Source organism: Anomaloglossus baeobatrachus, chromosome 2 (genome assembly GCF_048569485.1).
Source record: "Anomaloglossus baeobatrachus isolate aAnoBae1 chromosome 2, aAnoBae1.hap1, whole genome shotgun sequence".
NCBI classification, from domain to species: Eukaryota; Metazoa; Chordata; class Amphibia; order Anura; family Aromobatidae; genus Anomaloglossus; species Anomaloglossus baeobatrachus.
This window is the reverse complement of record NC_134354.1, coordinates 85,103,993-85,124,093: the sequence shown is the minus strand read 5'-3', so window position 1 is coordinate 85,124,093 and position 20,101 is coordinate 85,103,993. Positions and strand designations below refer to the sequence as shown.

General features: G+C 47.0%; 1 protein-coding gene across 1 annotated transcript in view; it reads right to left on the bottom strand.

The window, feature by feature from the left end:
* The window catches only part of LOC142290976 (NACHT, LRR and PYD domains-containing protein 3-like), a 59,482-nt gene that overhangs the window by 13,553 nt on the left and 25,828 nt on the right, over nucleotides 1-20,101 (bottom strand). The window contains exons 5-7 of the mRNA XM_075335133.1: nucleotides 18,370-20,074; nucleotides 14,504-14,674; nucleotides 12,117-12,287 (exon numbers count right to left, since the gene is read on the bottom strand). Of these exons, the coding sequence (XP_075191248.1) occupies nucleotides 12,117-12,287; nucleotides 14,504-14,674; nucleotides 18,370-20,074 (2,047 nt within the window). The remainder of the gene's footprint in view (nucleotides 1-12,116; nucleotides 12,288-14,503; nucleotides 14,675-18,369; nucleotides 20,075-20,101) is intronic.

Below are 20,101 nucleotides of genomic sequence, written 5' to 3'. Positions count from 1 at the left end.
CAAGCAGCAGGTGATGGAGAATGGTAGTAGCTTAGTCAGGTTTAGGAGTTAGACAAGGAACACAGAGAGTACAGTAGAGGATTGTCAAGGAGACGGAGCTAAGATGGGAGGAGTAAGCAGAGGGTTACAGCATATGTGCAGAAAGGATCTAGTTAGTTGAGCGGTAAGAATCGTGCCAGGCAGGGGCTCGTGCTAGAGCCTGCCTGAGCTGGAGGGAACCCCTTCACAAGTCGACCTTGGACCGGAGGGACACTGAGGCTTGGAGACTTCAGTAGGACCTCGTACTGGTGCCATGAGGGGCTGCGCATCCGGGACGCGGGTAAGAGTGAGACAGGGCAGACGCAAAAGGAAAGGATACCGGGGACGGATAAAGTTATGGGACGTTAGCTGCTGGAGGAAGATACCCAGGGTAAGTTAGCAGAGTTTTTCCCCTGAGGACAGAAGGACAAAGCACGGGGGTCCTAGGGACCAGAAGTACGGATACTGAGCGTGCAAGAATAAAGAAGTTCCAGTTATTTTTATTAAGACTATCATGTGGCTACTGCCGCCTCCTCCCCGTCTACGACAAGGATACCTGCAAGCACACATGGGGACAACTCTCAAAAGGTAACGACGCATTTGCACACATCCATATCTACAGAAGTCAGGGTAAACAAAGCAGGCCATCACATGGCTCCCCTTTCAGGGGTACATACTAACCTTTCTTTAGTAAAATCAGTAGGAATAGCTTGTGGACAGGGTTGGACTGGTCCACTTGAAAATCGGAGGATCCTCCGGTGGGCCCAAGCATTGGCACCTACTAGCTGGGCTGCCATCAGGGCATTACTGCCATTACTCATGGGGCCTACTTCGCTTTAGTAAACCTTAAGCCAGGCCCCCATCTTCACTTGGCCCCAGTCACAACCACGTTATATATAGCTTATTTGCATGTGATGTTCTTCAGGTGCCTTGCATGTAAATTAGCAATATGGTGGAACCAGGATCAGTAAAACAGAGCAGGGCGCGGGTGCGTCATCCCATGGCCCAGCATGCAGCAGCATGATAAAGTCATCAAGTTGCGACTTCATCACACTACTGCAGGCAACACAGAGCCACAGAGGTGGTGAGGATGCAGCAGCCAGCTGGGGAACATAATCACTGCATGATCTGAAGACAGGAGAGGGACAATCACCAACCGCAGTCTCTGGTTTGCTCCAGGTGGATGTGCGTCTGAGAGTGCACATCTAGCTGAAATACATTGTGTCGCAGAGTGGATGCTGTGCAACATGAGAGTTTGGGAGGGTGATTAATTTTTTTCCCTTTTGCGGCAGTCATATATACTAGGAAGCGCTCAGGAGGGGCATATATACCAGGAACGGGAAATATGTACAAGGAGGGCCCTCGAGGCGGACATATATACCAGGAATTGACCAGGAGAGGGACATATATACCAGAAGGAGGACATATATACCAGAAAGGGAACAAATAAACCTGGATGGGGGCATATATACCAGGAGGGGGACATATATACCAGGAGGGGCCCAAGATGAGGACATATATAGCAGGAGGGGGACATATATACCAGGAGGGGCCCAAGATGGGGACTTATATACCAGCAGGGGGGCATATATAGATACCATCATTTTGTTTTTTTTCACCACTGGAGTGGTGCTTTTAACCCAAAATCTCTACCACCGTCTTATACTCACTCTAGCACACTTTTTTTTTCATGTGGCACCACTTTGTGAGCACAAATTCTGACTGTCCGTAAGTAATAAGTTACTTCACAAGTGCTCAATACAAGACTATTAGAGCTAGAACCAGGCTCTCATAGACTTGTATTGAGGTGTAACCTCTGGCTCCATGAAACACTGGTGCAACTTGAAGGTCACAAACTGCCAGAAACCGGCAAGCTTGTCGGCACCTGACGGTGAAGTTGCCAGAAAGGGAGTATAAGAGCAAGGTCAAGGACCTTAGATAAAAAAAAACCACTCTGGTGGTAAAAGCCAAAAAACCTGAAGAGGTGCTTTCAGAAGTGTTAAGAAGTATTTCACCCTGATATTAGCATGTTTTACCATACAATTACTGGTCCTATATTTATTTCTATGTATCTACATAGTGGACCCCAAGAATGATTTTCTCTGGTGGGTCCAGGGTACTCCAGTCCGACGCTGCCAATCATGATATCAGTAAAAGCGTCACAGCCCCATATCCAAATATGTAAAACATTACGGGTCTAGAAAAATGGCAACACAAGCTTATTTTTTCACAAATTCCCCAACTTTTTTCCCTACTTAAAATAAAATACATGTTTGGTATCTGCATAATCATACTGACGTGGAGAATACTGCCAGGTCAGTTTTATCATATAGTGGACAAAGTATATAACCTCCCCCCACCGCCCCCCCAAAAAAATAATGGAATTGCACTTTTTTGCAATTTCAATGCAATTGGAATATTTTCCCACTTTCCAGTGTATCCCATGATAAAATGTTCAACTTGTCCCACAAAAAAGAAGCCCTCATATTGTAACACTCTCCGCTGGATATGGTAAAGCGGCGAGCAGGAGTGGACCCACTAGACCACAGTGTGGACATGGGCTTACCCTTTAGTGGGAAGGGCTTGACTAAGCGCCAACCGCAAGACAGATGCCAGGGCAAGGACGGACACAGGTGCAGACAGGCAGAGTCTCTAGTGAAGACAGGGACTACCGGGAGGTATATAGCATGGCCAGGGCGGACAGAAACAGTCACTAGTATAAACAGGGTCCAACAAGATGGCTGAGGCAGATAACACAGCCAGGATGGACAGGTACAGACACTCGTATAGACAGGAACCACCGAGATGGCTGAAGCTGTTCGCACGGCCAGGATGGGCAGATGCCAGCGTATCAGCAGAGCAGGAGTACAGGATTAAACACTGACTCGAGAACAGACTGTTGACCTGATAACCAGCTGGCTAGGGAATAAACTAACTAATCACATTACTCAGGGTCCTCCCCTAGTGGGAGAGTGCTTTAAGTACCCAGTGCCTTTCAGCGATAGGCACTTCCAGGAAATGGCGCAATTACCCTTTAAGAGAAGGGCTGTACTGCACGCACACACCCTAGGAGCACTCTCAGAGTACCTGTGCAGCGTGCACATGTAATAACCTGCAGGTAACGGGATACGCAAGGACTGCACGGAACCACGGGGGTTAATGAATGCAAATTTAATAATGTATTGCACAACACAGGTAGAGGAAAAGTGTGGGAAGGGGAGAAAAGCCGGAAAGGTGCACAGCAGTAGAGATAATGCAATATACATACAACTACTTTGAATAGCTTGTCAAGGGTAGGAAGCCTCAGATTGTACTCCCAAAAGCAAAACACAGAAATCCTTATTAAACAAAAAAACGCAGAGTCCTTGTTACCTTACTCGTATAACACAGTGCAGAGTCTTTTCCTATCTGTCCCTAACTAAAAGTAGTGTGCACACTTAACTGCAGGTTTCAGCGTGGGGTACCTCGTCATCGTTGGGGCCCGTATTCCGCTGGCAGACACCTCTAAAGTTCAGTCTTTGTCCCGGGTCTGTAACTTGCACGTGCTGCCTGGCTCCTCGCTCCACATCCAGCCTCTTTGGATCTGTAATTTTGTAATTTGCACGTGCTGTCTGGCTCCTCGCTCCACATCCAGCCTCTTTGGATCTGTGTCTTGGGGGGGACACCACGCAACACTCTAAGGTACTTGGACCTCGGAAAAACAGGGCAGACTGAGGCCTTCTATCTTACAGCCCACTCCAGCACACTCCTCTCTGCAAAACAGCCACATGTAGACTCCTCCTCCTCCTGTTCCAGACTCAATCAAGTCACTTGAGCAGCAGGACTTTTGCCCGCTGTTCTCTGTTTTGACAGCAGGTGGCAGCATAACACAAGGAAGTCCACCAAACAGTCTTTTAACCTATATATATATATATATATATATATATATATATATATATATATATATATAAATGTTAACAGGTCTTACATTTCCCCTCCTCTTTAACCTCGGCCGTCCCGGCCGATACACTCCTGAGGCACTCTGCAAAGGGGCACACGGTGGCAACTCCTGCCCTGCTTCACAACCTGTTGCTTGGGAGCCAATGTCGTAAAACAGGATTCAGTGACAGAACACACAAATTCATCTGCCAAGTACCGATCAGGGGGAATACCAGCATTAGCCCGCTCAGTCCGACGTGGCACCACAGCTAACTCGCCAGACGTCGGCGCCGTATCAGGGAGTACAGTATTCCCGTCCCCATCTCTGGAGATTAGTGACTCCTGCTCTGTAGGGGTGGCACCTGTGTCTTGAACGGATGGGGGTGTGGATCTCTCCCAGTCTGCTGGGTTTGTCGGGGCCCACCACCATTCTTCATCGTCAGAGTCCTATTCGAAGGTAACAGGAACAGGCACGGGCACCGTCTCCGAGGTACTTTGTCTGGTCCTGTCTTCTGAATAGCAGGGCCTCAGCATATTACGATGCAGGATGAGGGTGCCGCCTCTTTGCTCGCCTCTCACTTCGTATACTGATCCATGGGGCGAGATTTTCCTGATCACAATGTACGGCTCTGTTTTCCAGAGCTCGCTCAACTTGTGTCTCGGGTGTTTCTGTGCAACTAGTACTCTGTCTCCTGGTAAGAACGGGGTTTCACACACAGGTTTCCGCTGTGGGTGTGTCTTTTCTTGCAACCGCTTGGTGACAATTCGATGGATAGTCTCCAGCCGTCGACGGTGACAATCAACCCAGGAACCTACGCTCTGACCTTCACTGATCTCGGGGGGAGCTAGGTTCAGCTCTTCAATGCCTCTTCCGGCTCTTCCAAACAGTAGCACGTATGGGATGTACCCAGTGGTGGAGTGGACACGATTATTGTACGCCCACACGAGTTCTGCGAGATAGCCGGGCCAGTGATTCTTACGATCATCCTCCAACGTGCATAGCATTTGTAGGAGGGTCCGGTTAAATCTCTCGCAGGCTCTGTTGCCCTGTGGATGATAAGGCGTAGTCCTTGACTTCTGCATTCCGTAAATCCTTTGCAGCTCTCTCATGACACTGCCCTGAAAGCAATGTATTCTTTTGGGGCAGCCGTACACCCGGATAAAGTCATCACTGATGGCTCGAGCAGCTGATTCAGCCGTCTGATCTTTGGTGGGCGTCACCACCGCAAATTTGGAGAAGTGATCTGTCATCACAAGGCAGAACTGATAGCCCGAGTGGGAGTGGCCAATCTTGAGATAATCGATCATGAGTACTTCCAACGGCTCTTTGGTTACAATAGTCTGTACTGGTGCTTGCTGTGGAGGAGCCTTACTTAACTCGCAGGAACGGCACAGTTTACAGGCCTTCTCTACTGCCCGAAGCATCTGAGGACAGTATACTATTCTTTGCAACCACTGGTAAGTCTTGTCCGGTCCGAAATGGGCTCCCTTCTCATGCGCCTCTCGGGCCAATGGTACTGCCATCTTCTGGGGTATCACTACTTGCCACCGTACTTCCAACTCTGTAGCTAGGTGCACCTTCCGATACAGCATCCCTTCTTGCACCGACAGCTTATCCCACTGGCTAAGAATCTGGAGGGCCACGTGCGACAGCGTGGCCCGTATTTCCTTTCTAGGCTTGCGCTGCTGGATCACCCACTCTTTCACTTGAAGCAGTTCTGGGTCAGATGACTGGATTTTCACCCATTCCTCTCTGGTTTGTCCAAGCAGGCGTGATGTCGTGCCCGACGTAATTTCCAGCATACGAGCCTCTACCACTTGAGCGGTGAATTTACTAAAGTCCGGAATTTCGTCTTCCTCCAACTGTTCATCTCTCTCCCCCACTGGGGCTTCGGTGGTAACACGAGAAAGGGCATCCGCATTCTGATTTTCATGCTTAGAGCGGTACTGCACATGATAATTGTATCTGGAGAGTCGTGCCAGCCACCTCTGTTCCATTGCTCCCAGTTTGGCGGTGGAGATGTGAGCCAGGGGGTTATTATCCGTATAGACTTCAATTTGAGCTCCCGTGAGATATTCCGAGAACCTTTCGGTTATTGCCCATACTAGTGCCAGTAACTCCAACCGAAAGGAACTGTAATTCTCGGGGTTGCGCTCGGCTTCTCGCAACGTCCGACTTCCATATGCAATCACCCGTTCAGTACCATTCTGTACCTGGGCCAGTACTGCACCCAGGCCGTAGAGGCTCGCGTCTGTATACAACCGAAAGGGGAGGTTATAGTCTGCATAGGCAAGCACAGGGGCGCTAACCAAGGCCTCTTTCAATCGGTGTAAGGCTTCTGCTTGTCTTGGTCCCCAGCAAATTTTCTGTGCTTTTGGTCCTTTCGTAGTGCCTCGAAGCAATTCGTGCAAAGGTTCTGCCTCCTTCGCGAAATCTTTGATAAAGCGACGGTAATAACCGGCTAGCCCCAGGAAAGCTCGAACCTCCCGCACTGTGCTGGGTGTGGGCCATTGTAGCACTGCTCTCACTTTCCCATCGGAGGGCTGTACGCCGGCTTCCGACACCTTGTGTCCGAGATATTCAATCTCTTCCTGAAAGATCCGACATTTTTTTGGTTTTAGTTTAAGCCCATGGGCCCGTAACCGCTGAAACACTTGGCCCAGGTTTTCTAGATGTTTCTCAAAGGTTGCAGAATACACTACTATGTCGTCCAGGTAAATCAATGTGGCCTCGAAGTTCATGTCTCCAAGGCAACTTTCCATGAGGCGCTGAAAAGTTCCTGGGGCATTATTTAGTCCAAACGGCATGCGATTGAACTCGAAGAGTCCCATGGGTACAATAAATGCGGTCTTGGCCTTGTCTTTCTCTGCCACAGGGACCTGCCAATATCCGCTGGCCAGATCGAGGGAGGAGAAGTAACGTGCCTTTCCCAACGCCGACAGGGACTCCTCTATCCGGGGCAGAGGGTAGGAATAACGAACCGTGCATCCATTAAGCTTGCGGTAGTCAACACAGAAGCGGGTAGACCCATCCTTTTTCTTGACCAGCACGATTGGGGCAGCCCATGGACTCTGACTTTCTCTTACCACCCCGTTCTTCAGCATCTGCGCCAAAAGCTCTTTTACCTCTTGGTAGTACTTTGGGGGTATTTGTCTGTACCTTTCCCTGATCGGTGGGGCATCTCCTGTGGGTATTTCGTGCTGAATCTTGTCAGTACAGCCGAAATCTTCTGCGTGACGGGAGAACGTGGCTTGATTCTCCCAAATAAAGTCCTCTATGGCTTGGGCTTGCTCCGAATCGAAGGGGCTCAGGTCCACTCCCATCTGCCCTAAGATGACGCGACTGTTCCATTGATCAGTGGGTTTCTCTTTTCTTTCCATAGAAAGAGCCCAAGTCCAGGCTTCCCCTGCCATGGGCTGCAATTCAATTGATTCTGCGGCCGCCACCTCTTCAGGCGCCAGGTAGACATGGGCCAGAACAACTCCCGAGGTCAAGGTGTAGGCCTGTTCACCGGTGTTCACGCAACGGAAATGGACCCTTCCATTTCTTACTGTTGCTAAAGTGCGAGCCACCAACGGTTCGTCTCCGTTCTCTTCACCACGGTAAGGCTCCACCAACACCTCCATCCCCTCGAGTGTACGGTGGGCCCCGACTGGCAAGGTGAGGACTGTCTCACGATTTGGAGGTAGAGTAATTGTTGTCTGTCTTGGGACTCGAACCCTCCCCACCGGGTAGCGGCTCCCACCATTCTTCCACAGTCCTCGGGCACGGATAAGGTGTTGGAAGACCTTTTGGGGGGAGGTTATATACTTTGTCCACTATATGATAAAACTGACCTGGCAGTATTCTCCACGTCAGTATGATTACGCAGATACCAAACATGTATTTTATTTTAAGTAGGGAAAAAAGTTGGGGAATTTGTGAAAAAATAAGCTTGTGTTGCCATTTTTCTAGACCCGTAATGTTTTACATATTTGGATATGGGGCTGTGACGCTTTTACTGATATCATGATTGGCAGCGTCGGACTGGAGTACCCTGGACCCACCAGAGAAAATCATTCTTGGGGTCCACTATGTAGATACATAGAAATAAATATAGGACCACCAATTGTATGGTAAAACATGCTAATATCAGGGTGAAATACTTCTTAACACTTCTGAAAGCACCTCTTCAGGTTTTTTGGCTTTTACCACCAGAGTGGGTTTTTTTATCTAAGGTCCTTGACCTTGCTCTCATACTCCCTTTCTGTCATGGGTACGGGATTGAAATAGACCAGGTGAGTGCTGCTAAGAGCAGTTCTACTATTTCATATGTGAGGCCGTTTGGCACATTTTATAAAAATATTTTAGTGTTAGGACTCCCCCAACAGAGATTTGCCGTGAAGTGGCGGGGTAGCTCAAGAAATTGCAAGTTTTTGCCAAAAATCTCACATTTATAATAAGTACAGTTGGAATTTTTAGTGCTGTAGTGCACATTTAGTGCTAGCTTTTTTGTTTTTTCTTCATTGAATTGGTCGGTGGCTGACCCCCACCTTGCTATGCACCCCAATTTGGGATGTATTCCAGCTGTCTAGATTTTGGCGATTGGTGACTGTTCACATTCAGTCATCAGGCCCTGTCCACAGGCTATTTACTTCATGCAGCATTTGCTTGGAGCTGTCCCGCCCACAGCCATGACTCAGTCATGGGTACGGGATTGAAATAGACCAGGTGAGTGCTGCTAAGAGATTTGCCGTGAAGTGGCGGGGTGTCTCAAGAAATTGCAATTTTTTTGCCAAAAATCTCATATTTATAATAAGTACAGTTGCAATTTTTAGTGCTGTAGGGCACATTTAGTGCTAGCTTTTTTGTTTTTTCTACAATATTGGAACAGTAATAATAATAGTGGACACTTTCCCAGAAGTTCTTTTTCATGATATGAAGTAGGAAATGTAATATGAGGATATGAGACAGTCAGACTTTAGAAGACGTCACATATCAAGGTATAGTCAGCAGTTTCTCCCATAGACATAACAATGGTGTGAGCATCAAATAATAATAAAATGCATTTACAGCTTATCCCCCTGAAGTGATGAGCCGGGGTCGCCTCGGGCTGTGCAGTCGTGGCAATGGTTCTGAGGCTGATCCCTGACTTCACCACTTCTTCAAGCTCGGGAACTGACTTGATGGGGCAGTGTGTGACGGCGCCTTCGCCGGATGGTGCACAAACAGTCTTCAGGCAAAAGCTGGTTATAATAAAAGATGACATTTATTCGCACAATACAATCCGGTCAGCAGAATTCGGCACTTTCTGTGGAGCTGGGGACAACCTGCCCAAACGCGCCCTCTGGTGGGGATATGCCCTGAGTACTCCGCTTCTCCGGGCTCCCACTCCTAGGTCACGCACACACCGGACCCACACCAGCGGATTCAGACCTTGAGGTTACGTTCCCCTCCGTTGCTCCGGCGTCCCCTGACGTTACGCTCACACACTCTGCCACCGATGTTCACACACTGCTGTCCCGGATCCAACTCTCCTCCACACACACACAGACCTTCCCCTAGACATCCAGCCGACTCCTCCTCCCCGGTGGCAACAGCCGTCCCACCCGGCCACTAGGGGGTGCCCTAACACAGCATACAATAATCAAAATCAACATTTTTAATATCTACAATTCCGGGTTAACTATGCTGGTACTGGTAGGGGGTAGGCCCACCCACTACATGCCTCCCCTCTTAAAATCCGAGCCTCCCGGCAAGGCTCTGTCTAAACATTTAACTGTAAAAACATAAACATCATGGTGACAAACTCCAGTCCAGTCCATCACCTGCGGCCCGTCCACAAAAGAGACGCCAGTCCAGGGCGCGGCAGCTCAGCGGCGCTCCCGGTCTCTAGGTGGCGCCCGGAGGCTCAACAGCGCTCCCGGTCTTAGATGGCGCCCGGAGGCTCAGCAGCGCTCCCGGTCTTTAGATGGCGCCCGGAGGCTCAGCAGCGCTCCCGGTCTTTAGATGGCGCCCGGAGGCTCAGCAGCGCTCCCGGTCTTTAGATGGCGTCGCTCCCCGGGGTGGTTGCGGCGTGGGTTGTGGTACATCCAGGACTATGACCGGCCTGCTGGTCACACTCTGATTCACCGCTACCACCGGGGTAACCCTCTCCGGGTCAGCGATCGGGCCAGATGGTACTTCCGGTGCAGCTGCCAAGGTGCGCCTGGAATGGGAGGCCGCGGTCGGTACCGGTTTTGGGTGGCTCCGGCGCCGTTCCTGTTGCTCCTCCCACTCCAGCTCTTGTTGCCACTGGGCTGCTTCCCGGGCGGTCGGCATCCGTGTGACCCCCACCGCGAACAGGCCGCGACATCCCGCCTCGGGCAAGAATTGCACCCTCTCCCCCGGATAGAGCGTGTGGAGACGTTTGGGCAGTCCTTCTACATCCAAGTGGACCCGGTTGTAGAAGTAGTCGTCCCCGGTGTGGGCTTCCCGGATGAACCCATATCCCTCCTGCTGGTTAAATTTCACCACTATCCCAGTGGTGAATTGCTGAGCCAGCTCCTCAGCGCTGGGACCGGACATTATCTCCCGAACAACGGTCTCTGTAAGTAGCCGTTCTCGGACAGGGTCGGAAACCGGGGACGGAGCTCTGGGGTGCGGTACGGAGGACGGGACGATCACCGGATCCCAAACGAAGCCCAGGTGGTCTTCCTCCAGCCGCTCGGCAAGCACTTCGGCCGGCTCCCCAAATGGGACAGAGGGTGTGGCGGCGGTGGCGCCAGGCTGTGGTGTCTCCCAAGGGGAATACGTAACCCCCGGAATCCGGTCTCTCACTGGTGGCTGGGTGGCATACGTAGCCCGTACCTCCGTAATCGTACCTCCGGTCTTCGCATCCCAAGTGGTCTTCCAGGTCACCTTCTCGGGACGCGTGGAACCTCCCGGCCCGGTCGGAAGGTCCACTAAGGATGCGTCGCTTGCGGCAGCAAACTTGGGACGGCCCCGGCCTAGGCTGACCAGAGCCATGGTGGTGGCAAGTTCTTCAGGTTGTCCGGAAGTCTCCATCCTTGTATCCAATTGTTGCACTAACAATGGCGGCGGCGTCAAAGCTGAGACTGAGGAGAGAGAAGGCGGGCCTTTGTTTCCCGCTCTTAAACAGATTCCTCCCCCAGCCTCATGCATCATCTTGACTCCTCCGCGGCGGTACTTCTTTCTCTTCAGTACACCGCCCACTCTACATGTTCTTCGGCGTGCCCTGGGACTGGCGCCTCCCCTCTTTGGGCGGAGTACTCTGTGCTTTTTCTTCGGCACCGGCCAGCCCCAGGCTCCTCTTTTGGTGCCAACCTTTCGCGCCTTTTCTTCATCTTCACAGATAACGGCCCTCTTGCCGCCATCTTGTGCCCGGTCCAACGCTACGGGCACCATGTTTTCTTCCCACCAGGGGACTGGAAATCTTCTCTCGCAGTCGGGGTCCTGTGCCCCAGGCACCACCTGATCTCCAGCCTCTTGGGTTCCCGGCAGGGGAGTCGCATCCTGCCGACTACGCCACATGAAGTGATGAGCCGGGGTCGCCTCGGGCTGTGCAGTCGTGGCAATGGTTCTGAGGCTGATCCCTGACTTCACCACTTCTTCAAGCTCGGGAACTGACTTGATGGGGCAGTGTGTGACGGTGCCTTCGCCGGATGGTGCACAAACAGTCTTCAGGCAAAAGCTGGTTATAATAAAAGATGACATTTATTCGCACAATACAATCCGGTCAGCAGAATTCGGCACTTTCTGTGGAGCTGGGGACAACCTGCCCAAACGCGCCCTCTGGTGGGGATATGCCCTGGGTACTCCGCTTCTCCGGGCTCCCACTCCTAGGTCAAGCACACACCGGACCCACACCAGCGGATTCAGACCTTGAGGTTACGTTCCCCTCCGTTGCTCCGGCGTCCCCTGATGTTCCGCTCACACACTCTGCCACCGATGTTCACACACTGCTGTCCTGGATCCAACTCTCCTCCACACACACACAGACCTTCCCCTAGACATCCAGCCGACTCCTCCTCCCCGGTGGCAACAGCCGTCCCACCCGGCCACTAGGGGGTGCCCTAACACAGCATACAATAATCAAAATCAACATTTTTAATATCTACAATTCCGGGTTAACTATGCTGGTACTGGTAGGGGGTAGGCCCACCCACTACACCCCCACGTGCATATCTGTTATACTCACTGTAATTTCTCTATTTTGCAGGTTGGACTGGACAGAGCTGTTATAAAGTCATTGAACTGAGGACCGGACAGTTTGTTATTGCTCAGGTTAAGTATCTTCAGGGACTGGTTACTGCGTATTCCAGAAGCCAACTGGGCGCAGGAAGAGCCTATTAAATGGTTACCATCCAATCTGTAACAATAAGAAGATGAGAACGCTAGTATAAAATCAGTAGATTGTGAATGTGCAAAGATACGTTCCCCGCCTCTTAGTAAAATCTATCATTGTCATTACTGGAAGTCGTCTCTGGTGTGTGGTACATGTTGGGAATGCAGTAGCTATATGACACCTATGGTTCTTCCTACAGAGTTGCATTTTGTTGCTGAAACTACATCAATTTGATACAATGACTTACTTCATACTTGATGAGATGGTCTCTTTCTGCCAGTCTCCATTGCTGACTCCAGCCTGCCAACCTTCAGTACCCATTCTCTCCTGCCTTCCGTAGTACAGGAAACTGCCCTGGAGTGTTACTGTGTGTCTACCGGTAGCCCAGGGCATCCTCACCATCAGAGGCTCTAGTTAAGATCCAGTAGACAGTTATGCTCCTCCAGGGTAAGCCTGGCCTGTGGCACAGTGGGTCCAGACCCGCTAGCATGACAGTAGTAACGTAATGTACTTGTGAAGTAGCACCAAACTGCCAAATTAAAAAAAAACAAACTATAGAAGCCTGGAGGAAAGAAGCAGTTCTTATAGCTCCTACCCAGCGGCCATAGATTGATGTGGCGCTGGACAAAGTCCTTCAGATGAATTTGAACCATCTGTACTTTTTAGCTTATGACATTTTTGAATTTGTCAATTTTATTTTATGAAAGATATATCATCCCATATATATTTATTTGCTATTGTACATTCCTATTTCCTCATAAGGAACAAAACTTACATCCTTGGAGCAATGGGAAGTTAATACTGGTAGCCCACTTACTTTTGTATAGGTGACAGCACTGTTGTGACACCCTTACTAGGGCTAGTAATGAAGTGTCTCTTATGAAAACCTCTTATTAATGTGATAAAATGGCCTCCATCACATAATGTAAACTGCAGCCCATCCCAAGATCTGTGTCTCAGCTCTCAGAAAAGCAATACACATACCTCAGTGAGATGCCGAATCAGGGCTGTGATATGAGAACAAATATATATTTTGCTAACTGAGCACAAAGGATTTATCTTCTTCAGCCTCAGTAAACTGTGTACATTAAGTGAGAAGATTTATTTCTTTTCATATCACAGTTCAGCTCACTGAGGTGTGTGTTTATGATACTGATCTTCTGTCCAAAAAACTGCTTGTCTCAAAAAAACTCAGGTCCTGATTCACTAAGACAGGTATTTCATATGGCAGCAATGAGGGATGTACAGGAATAAGATGTGAATATGGTGCTATGCAGTAAGAGAAATTGGAGTAACATTTCTGATGTAAGACACATCGGCACTAATGATACATTTGCCTGTGCCTGTGGGCACTAGGCCTGCTTTTTTGTGCAGAAAATTTCTGATGAGTGGGCACATGGCCTAAAAAATACTTCTTCTCAGAACTCAGTTCTGACAAGCCTGATAGGGCTCGGTTCCACTTGCGGTTTGCATGGACGAGTGCACTCCAATAACACATGGGATTGCATTCACACCAGTGCAAAACTATGGGGCAGTGTCCATCTGCGATCAATTTCTCATGCCATATCGGCCTGAGAAATGAATTGCAGCATGCTGCGTTTGGCAGCAATTCTCGGCTCTCGCGCACCCATACAAGTCTATGGGAGAGTGTGAAACATTGCACTGCACTCGCATGTCATCCAACTGAAGTGTGATGTATGCAGAGACAGGAGGCAGAGGTGATGGGGAGAAAGTGCTCCCTCCGTTTTCTCCACAGCTGTGATATGATCGCAAGATCACATCACAGTCATATGACCCTCAGCTGATGCTCGCCGCATAGAGTCATTAGCATATCGCTTCCGCTGCTCTGCGCAATTGGAAACATATCCATATGCTGACAGACACTTGCTGTGTGTGTTTTTGTCTCCAATGCATTGCTATTAAGTGGACCAACATTGACAGATCTGAAGATGCCTTGTATCTCACCCCAAATTAGTTCCCCCAGAAAAGGGGTTTCCACTACACACTTCATACACAATAGTGGAAAATTAATAATTGTATTGTAGTAGATGACTTTTCTTGTAACCTCCCTTTCATGACAAAGAGACATGAGGAAATGAAACAGACATCAAGGGACTCAAGGAGCAATGAACAGTGTCTACCACACACAACAATGGTGCGGAGCTCAAAATAATCATAAAATTAATGTAATACTTGTGGTCCCACATGTCTTAAACACTGTACTCATCTCTTATACTCACTGTAAATTTTCTACAGTGCAGTCCGGACTGGACAGAGCTTCCATCAAATCACTAAAATGAGGACCAAACAGACGGTTAACAGCCAGGCCAAGCGTCTTCAGAGACCGGCTATTCCTTATTATAGAGGCCAACTGGACGCAGGAAGATTGTGGTAGATTATTGTCAACCAATCTGTAAGAATAAGCAGATGAGATGTGGGTGATGTGTCCAGAGCGCGTCTGTATAAAATCTGTAGATTGTGAATGAAAGTGAAAATGTCCTCAGATGGCACTAAGGTCCATAAATGTCATCATTAGAAGCCGCCTCTGGGGTGTGGTGAATGTCAGGCTGGCAGCTAAGGTGGATATAAAAAAAAATTATACATATCTCTGTTAAAATGGCATGTCATGTAAAAAAAGTCATACCAACATGAATAATTTCAGAACTTTTTCGGCTTTAATGTCACCCACAATCTGTACAATTCAGGAGAAAAATAAACGAAAAACTATTTGGGTGGAAATGAAAAATAAAGAACTACAATAATGTGCATAAATAATATATATGCACACCTTTATACTGCAATAGAATCATATAATTGAGACTGCACTCCACTTCATTTCGTATCGACCAGAATGCCCTGTGCACATTGCCATAAGAGTGGATCAACTCCAAGAAGGGAATCCAAAACTATGAAAAAGACAACAGCTCAGGAGTTCCAGATCCAGAGACTCCATGAAATACAGCTGTGTGCCAAAATCTGGGGATGAGGATGATATGAAAAAGACAACAGCACTATGGTCTTGGAAAATTTGAAAAAGTGTGGATTTATTACCACCACATAGTGTGCGACCTTTCAATTCAATAATGAGCCTTTGGGTACATGCAAACAAGCGTATGACTCGCACAAATATTGGATCACATCATCCGGCATGGCCACACACTCTCCTGACAGAAGCTGGTCGGCTGCGTGTATTTCTATGCAGCAGACTCGCTCCTTTCCGAAGAGTGTGCGGTCACCCTGGGTGTGAGTCATACGCTTGTTTGAGCATACCTATGGTCAGATTTTCCAAGACCATAGTGCTGTTGTCTTTTTAACCCCTTCAAGACCAGCCGATTTTTCGCTTTCCGTTTTTTTTTTTCGCCATTCTTTTTCTGACAGACGTAACTTTTTTATTTTTCAGTCAATATGGTCATGTGAGGGCTCATTTTTTGCGGAACGAGCTGTACTTTTAAATTAAACCATCAGTTTTACCATATAGTGTTCTGGAAAACGGTAAAAAAATTCCAAATGCAGAAAAATTGCAAAAAAAGTGCGATAGCACTATGGTTTTTGAGATATTTTATTCACTGTGTTCACTATATGGTAAAACTGATGTGTGGGTGTGATGCCTCAGGTCAGTGCGAGTTCGTAGACACCAAACATGTATAGGTTTACTTTTATATAAGGGGTTAAAAAAAAGTGGCGCATGTTTTACGCCATATTCCGTGACCCGTAGCGTTCTCATTTTTCAGGGTCTATGGCTCAGTGACGGCTTATTTTTTGCGTCTCGAGCTGACGTTTTTAACGGTACCATTTTTGCGCAGATGCTACGTTTTGATTGCCTCTTATTGCATTTTGCGCAAAAGTTGTGGCGACAAAAAAACGTCGTTTTGGCGTTTGGAATTTTTTTGCCGCTACGCCGTATACTGATCAGATTAATTGATTTTATATTTTGATAGATCGGGCGTTTCTGAACGCGGCGATACCAAATGTGTGTATATTTTTTATTTTTTTAACCCTTTAATTATCAATGGGGCGAATGGGGGGTGATTTGAACTTTTAGGTTTTTTTGGTTTTTTTTAATTTTTTAAAACTTTTTTTTTAACTTTTTTATTTTATTTTACTAGTCTCCCTAGGGGGCTATTGCGATCAGCATTCCGATCACTCTGCAGTATCTGCTGATCACAGCTACAAGGCTGTAAACAGCAGATACGCTCTCTTTCTCGTTTGCTGTGCCCCGGGCACAGCGAAAGTGAAAGCAAGTCAGGAGTAGTACAGGAGTCATCACATTACCCTATGCTACCATGACAACTATCGGAAGTCACGTGATCACGTCACGTGACTTCCGGTATCGGGCAGTAAGTAAAACTTTACCGCGACCGCGCTTATAATGGCGCTGTCACATATTGACAGCGCCATATAAGGGGTTAATCGGCACGAGCAGATAACGATTCTGCTCGTGCCTAGCAGGCACACATCTCAGCTGTGAAAATCAGCTGAGATGTGTGCCGATCGCGGCATGCTGCCGCCGGAGGACCGCGGGCAGTAACATTATGTCAGTTAGGACGTAATTTTACTGCCCGCGGTCGTTAAGGGGTTAATGTCATCCTCATCCCCAGATTTTGGCACACAGCTGTCTTTCATGAAGTCTTTGGATCTGGGACGCCTGAGTATCGTCTTTGTCCCCCGATGAACCCTAGTGTATTGGTAACTGGGGAGAAACACGTCGGGACGCTATGGGAATGAAACATGACTATTCAGATAAGTACTTTTTATTTGTAATACCCATGGTGGTAGGTGCTTTAGTGTGGTCAGGGTCACTGTAGGGTTGGTCTAGGGCTTCCCGACGGTGAATGGGGGCGCCCAAAACAGTTATGGTGTCATACCCTCCTTGATAGGTAGGGACTTTTAGGGCTCATCAGGGTCATTTTCCTACAAGTACCTAGCAATTGGAAGGGGTAATCCCTCCCCCCATTTTGAGAGCTGTGATTAATTATGTGATAATTTGGTCACTTTTTGTTTCTTTTTGCAGCTTTTCTACCTAGCACGTGATTATATATGTGATTTATTACTAACAATATCTCTATTAACTGTTACTGCCCCCTGACCTATCATGGTACCGTGCTTCAAATTTTAATCTAATTTTTGTGTGTCCTGTATTGGGCTCTTTAACTTATTCATTAAAAGTTAATTTTTAACAGGGCTTTTTCTTTGAGGTCTATACGTCAAGAAAAAAAAGATCAGAACACATGCAGAAACACAGGCTAACAGCACAACTCAGAACCAGAATGTATGATTGGCAAGGTTCTAGGAATGCATGCTCAGTAAAGAAGAAGAGCAATTACCAGGAAGATGGTACACCTGAGTAATCAGCATCTCCCAGAACCTGCATGGAATCCTGTGCTGTCAATCAACCTGTCAACTCAGTGCTCAGAAAAATACAGTAGAGCATCTCCTAATGTGCAAGATGCTCTGCACAGAGGAATCGTGTCACTACCAGCTCAGTAGTCAAGGAAAGCTTAGCAGAGCATATTCTAGTGTGTAAGGTGCTCTGCACAGAGGAATCGTGACAAGATCCCTTTTCTGTGTTAAAGCCGTATACAAACCATGGAGTTTGCTGTAAAGTGTAGCTAAGAAAATGTCAGGAAAATCCAACTAAAACAGCTATTTTTTATATGAGGTTAATCAATATCACTTTAAATCATGGTTTCTGTGTACTGACTACTATTAACATGAGCTTAAATGTGATTGTCTAATTTTGAACTCAACCACAACCCCAATTATTAGAGGGTGTTCACAATTTTGCAAACAAATTATTTTAGTTTTATTATTTATTATTTTTCTCCTCAAATTTCTGAATGGATTTATACAGATGAGAGCACACACACGTTGACATGTAGAGGGGCCTATGTGCATAAAGTGCCAGTGTGTTCTTATTCCTCTCCTGTGTATAGGAGCCTCTCGCTGCACACAGGATCACAAAGCAACATACTGCCGTTATACAAAGGAGAGGGCGCGATGAAAACACTACTTTATAATATACTATACTACTTTATAATATTACATATTAAAAGGCATGATGTATAAATACCATAAATGTAAAAATAGAATAAAATATGCATTTTACCTGAGATTCTGGAGGTTATGTAAAACTGGTGCAAGTCTTTCTAATCCTTCAGCATCAATGGAACATCCTTTTAAATCAAGTTTTTCTACACTTGTGCAGATTTTCAGAATAAATGCTAACACTGTGCAGTCTAGAGCTGACAAGTGAAAACCAGAAAGGTCAAACACGGTATGTGATTTTAATAAATCCAGCACCAGAGCTTTATTCCGAGTTTCAAACAGATAAAAGAATGTGGTGAGAAGATGTCGCTTATTGTCTACACTTCTTGCTAGGCTCTTTTCTTCTAAAAGGAAGTCCTTCACCCAAGTGATAACATCTCTGGAAGCTGTAGTTGCTTTTCCGTCCAGGTATCTACTTAGTATTGACCTGGTGGAGTTGTCTGATAGACCGCACAGGAAACGGAGGAATATTTCACCGCGTCCATCAGAATAGGATTTTGCTTCTTTTAGTGATTTCTGTAACCTTACAGGAGAATAATCAGCGTAATGGACAAAGGCAGACAAGAACTCCTGAACTGTGAGATGTAGGAAGGAATAGCACACAGGTTCCTCAGATTCTATCAGAAAACTTGATAAAAGTTTTGACTTATTGTTCACTTGGAAGGAATCCAGATGTCGATCATCAAAAATCACTTTGTGATTCATTACTCCATATTCTGCCATCCATCCGATGGACCGCAGTACATTCTGGGCGTCACTTTGGTGCAGGGCGTGATTGGACAAAATGTTGGCAACAAATATCGCAAACAGCTGTGTCACAGTTTTGGGTAATAATGACACCTGCTGATCACTAGTTGTTGGTTGGAAGCTCTTGGATAATACTGTACAGATGATCCAGCAGTAGGACGGGAGGTAGCAGAACGTGTACAATGTGTCATTCTGCTTCACATAAGTAAAAGCTTTTTCTGCCAGTTCCTTGTTGTTGAGGAAGAAATTTTCAAAGTACATCTGCCGTTCTTCTGGAAAAAATCCAATGATTTCTACCATTCGCTGAAATACGTTACAATCAATCGATGCAAATCTGGTTGGGCGACTCGTCATTAGGACAGAACAACCATTAAGAAGAGACTTTTTCACTAGACTAACGATAATCTGACCACAATCTTCAGATTGTTTATAATTAGAGCACAAACAACTTGATCTAAAATCTATGTCATGACTGCTTTCATCTAAACCATCAAATATAAAGAGAAGTTTCTCTGGATCTTGTAGGATACTTCCAAGCTGCCCCTCCAGGTGTTGGTATTGATTAAGAATCATTGTCTCCAGACTAACCTTATCCTTCAATCTATTGAGTTCCCGGAATTTGAAAAAAAAGACAAAAGAGAATCTTTGGTAGAGTTTCCTCGTTACCCAGTCATAGACAAACTTCTGCATCAGTGTGGTCTTCCCTACACCTGGCACCCCGCTCACCATAACCATATGTGGTACATGTCTGGATTCGTGGACACAACGGAACATCTTGTTGGGGGTAATGCGTTGTAATTCATTTTGGGTTTTCTTTATGTATTCCTCATGTTTTACCCCAGTCTCTATGAGCTCATTCTCGGATCGTTCCCTAAACTGTTTAGTGGAGACAATGAGGAGATTCACGTAGCGAGTACAGAATGAAAAACTTTCCTCTTCCTGATTACATCCTGGAGGTTTGTTCTCTATAAGATTCTTAGTTTTTTCATATAGATGATTCTTGTGACATTCCTGGATATCTATGAAAAATATAGAAAATTAAGGTT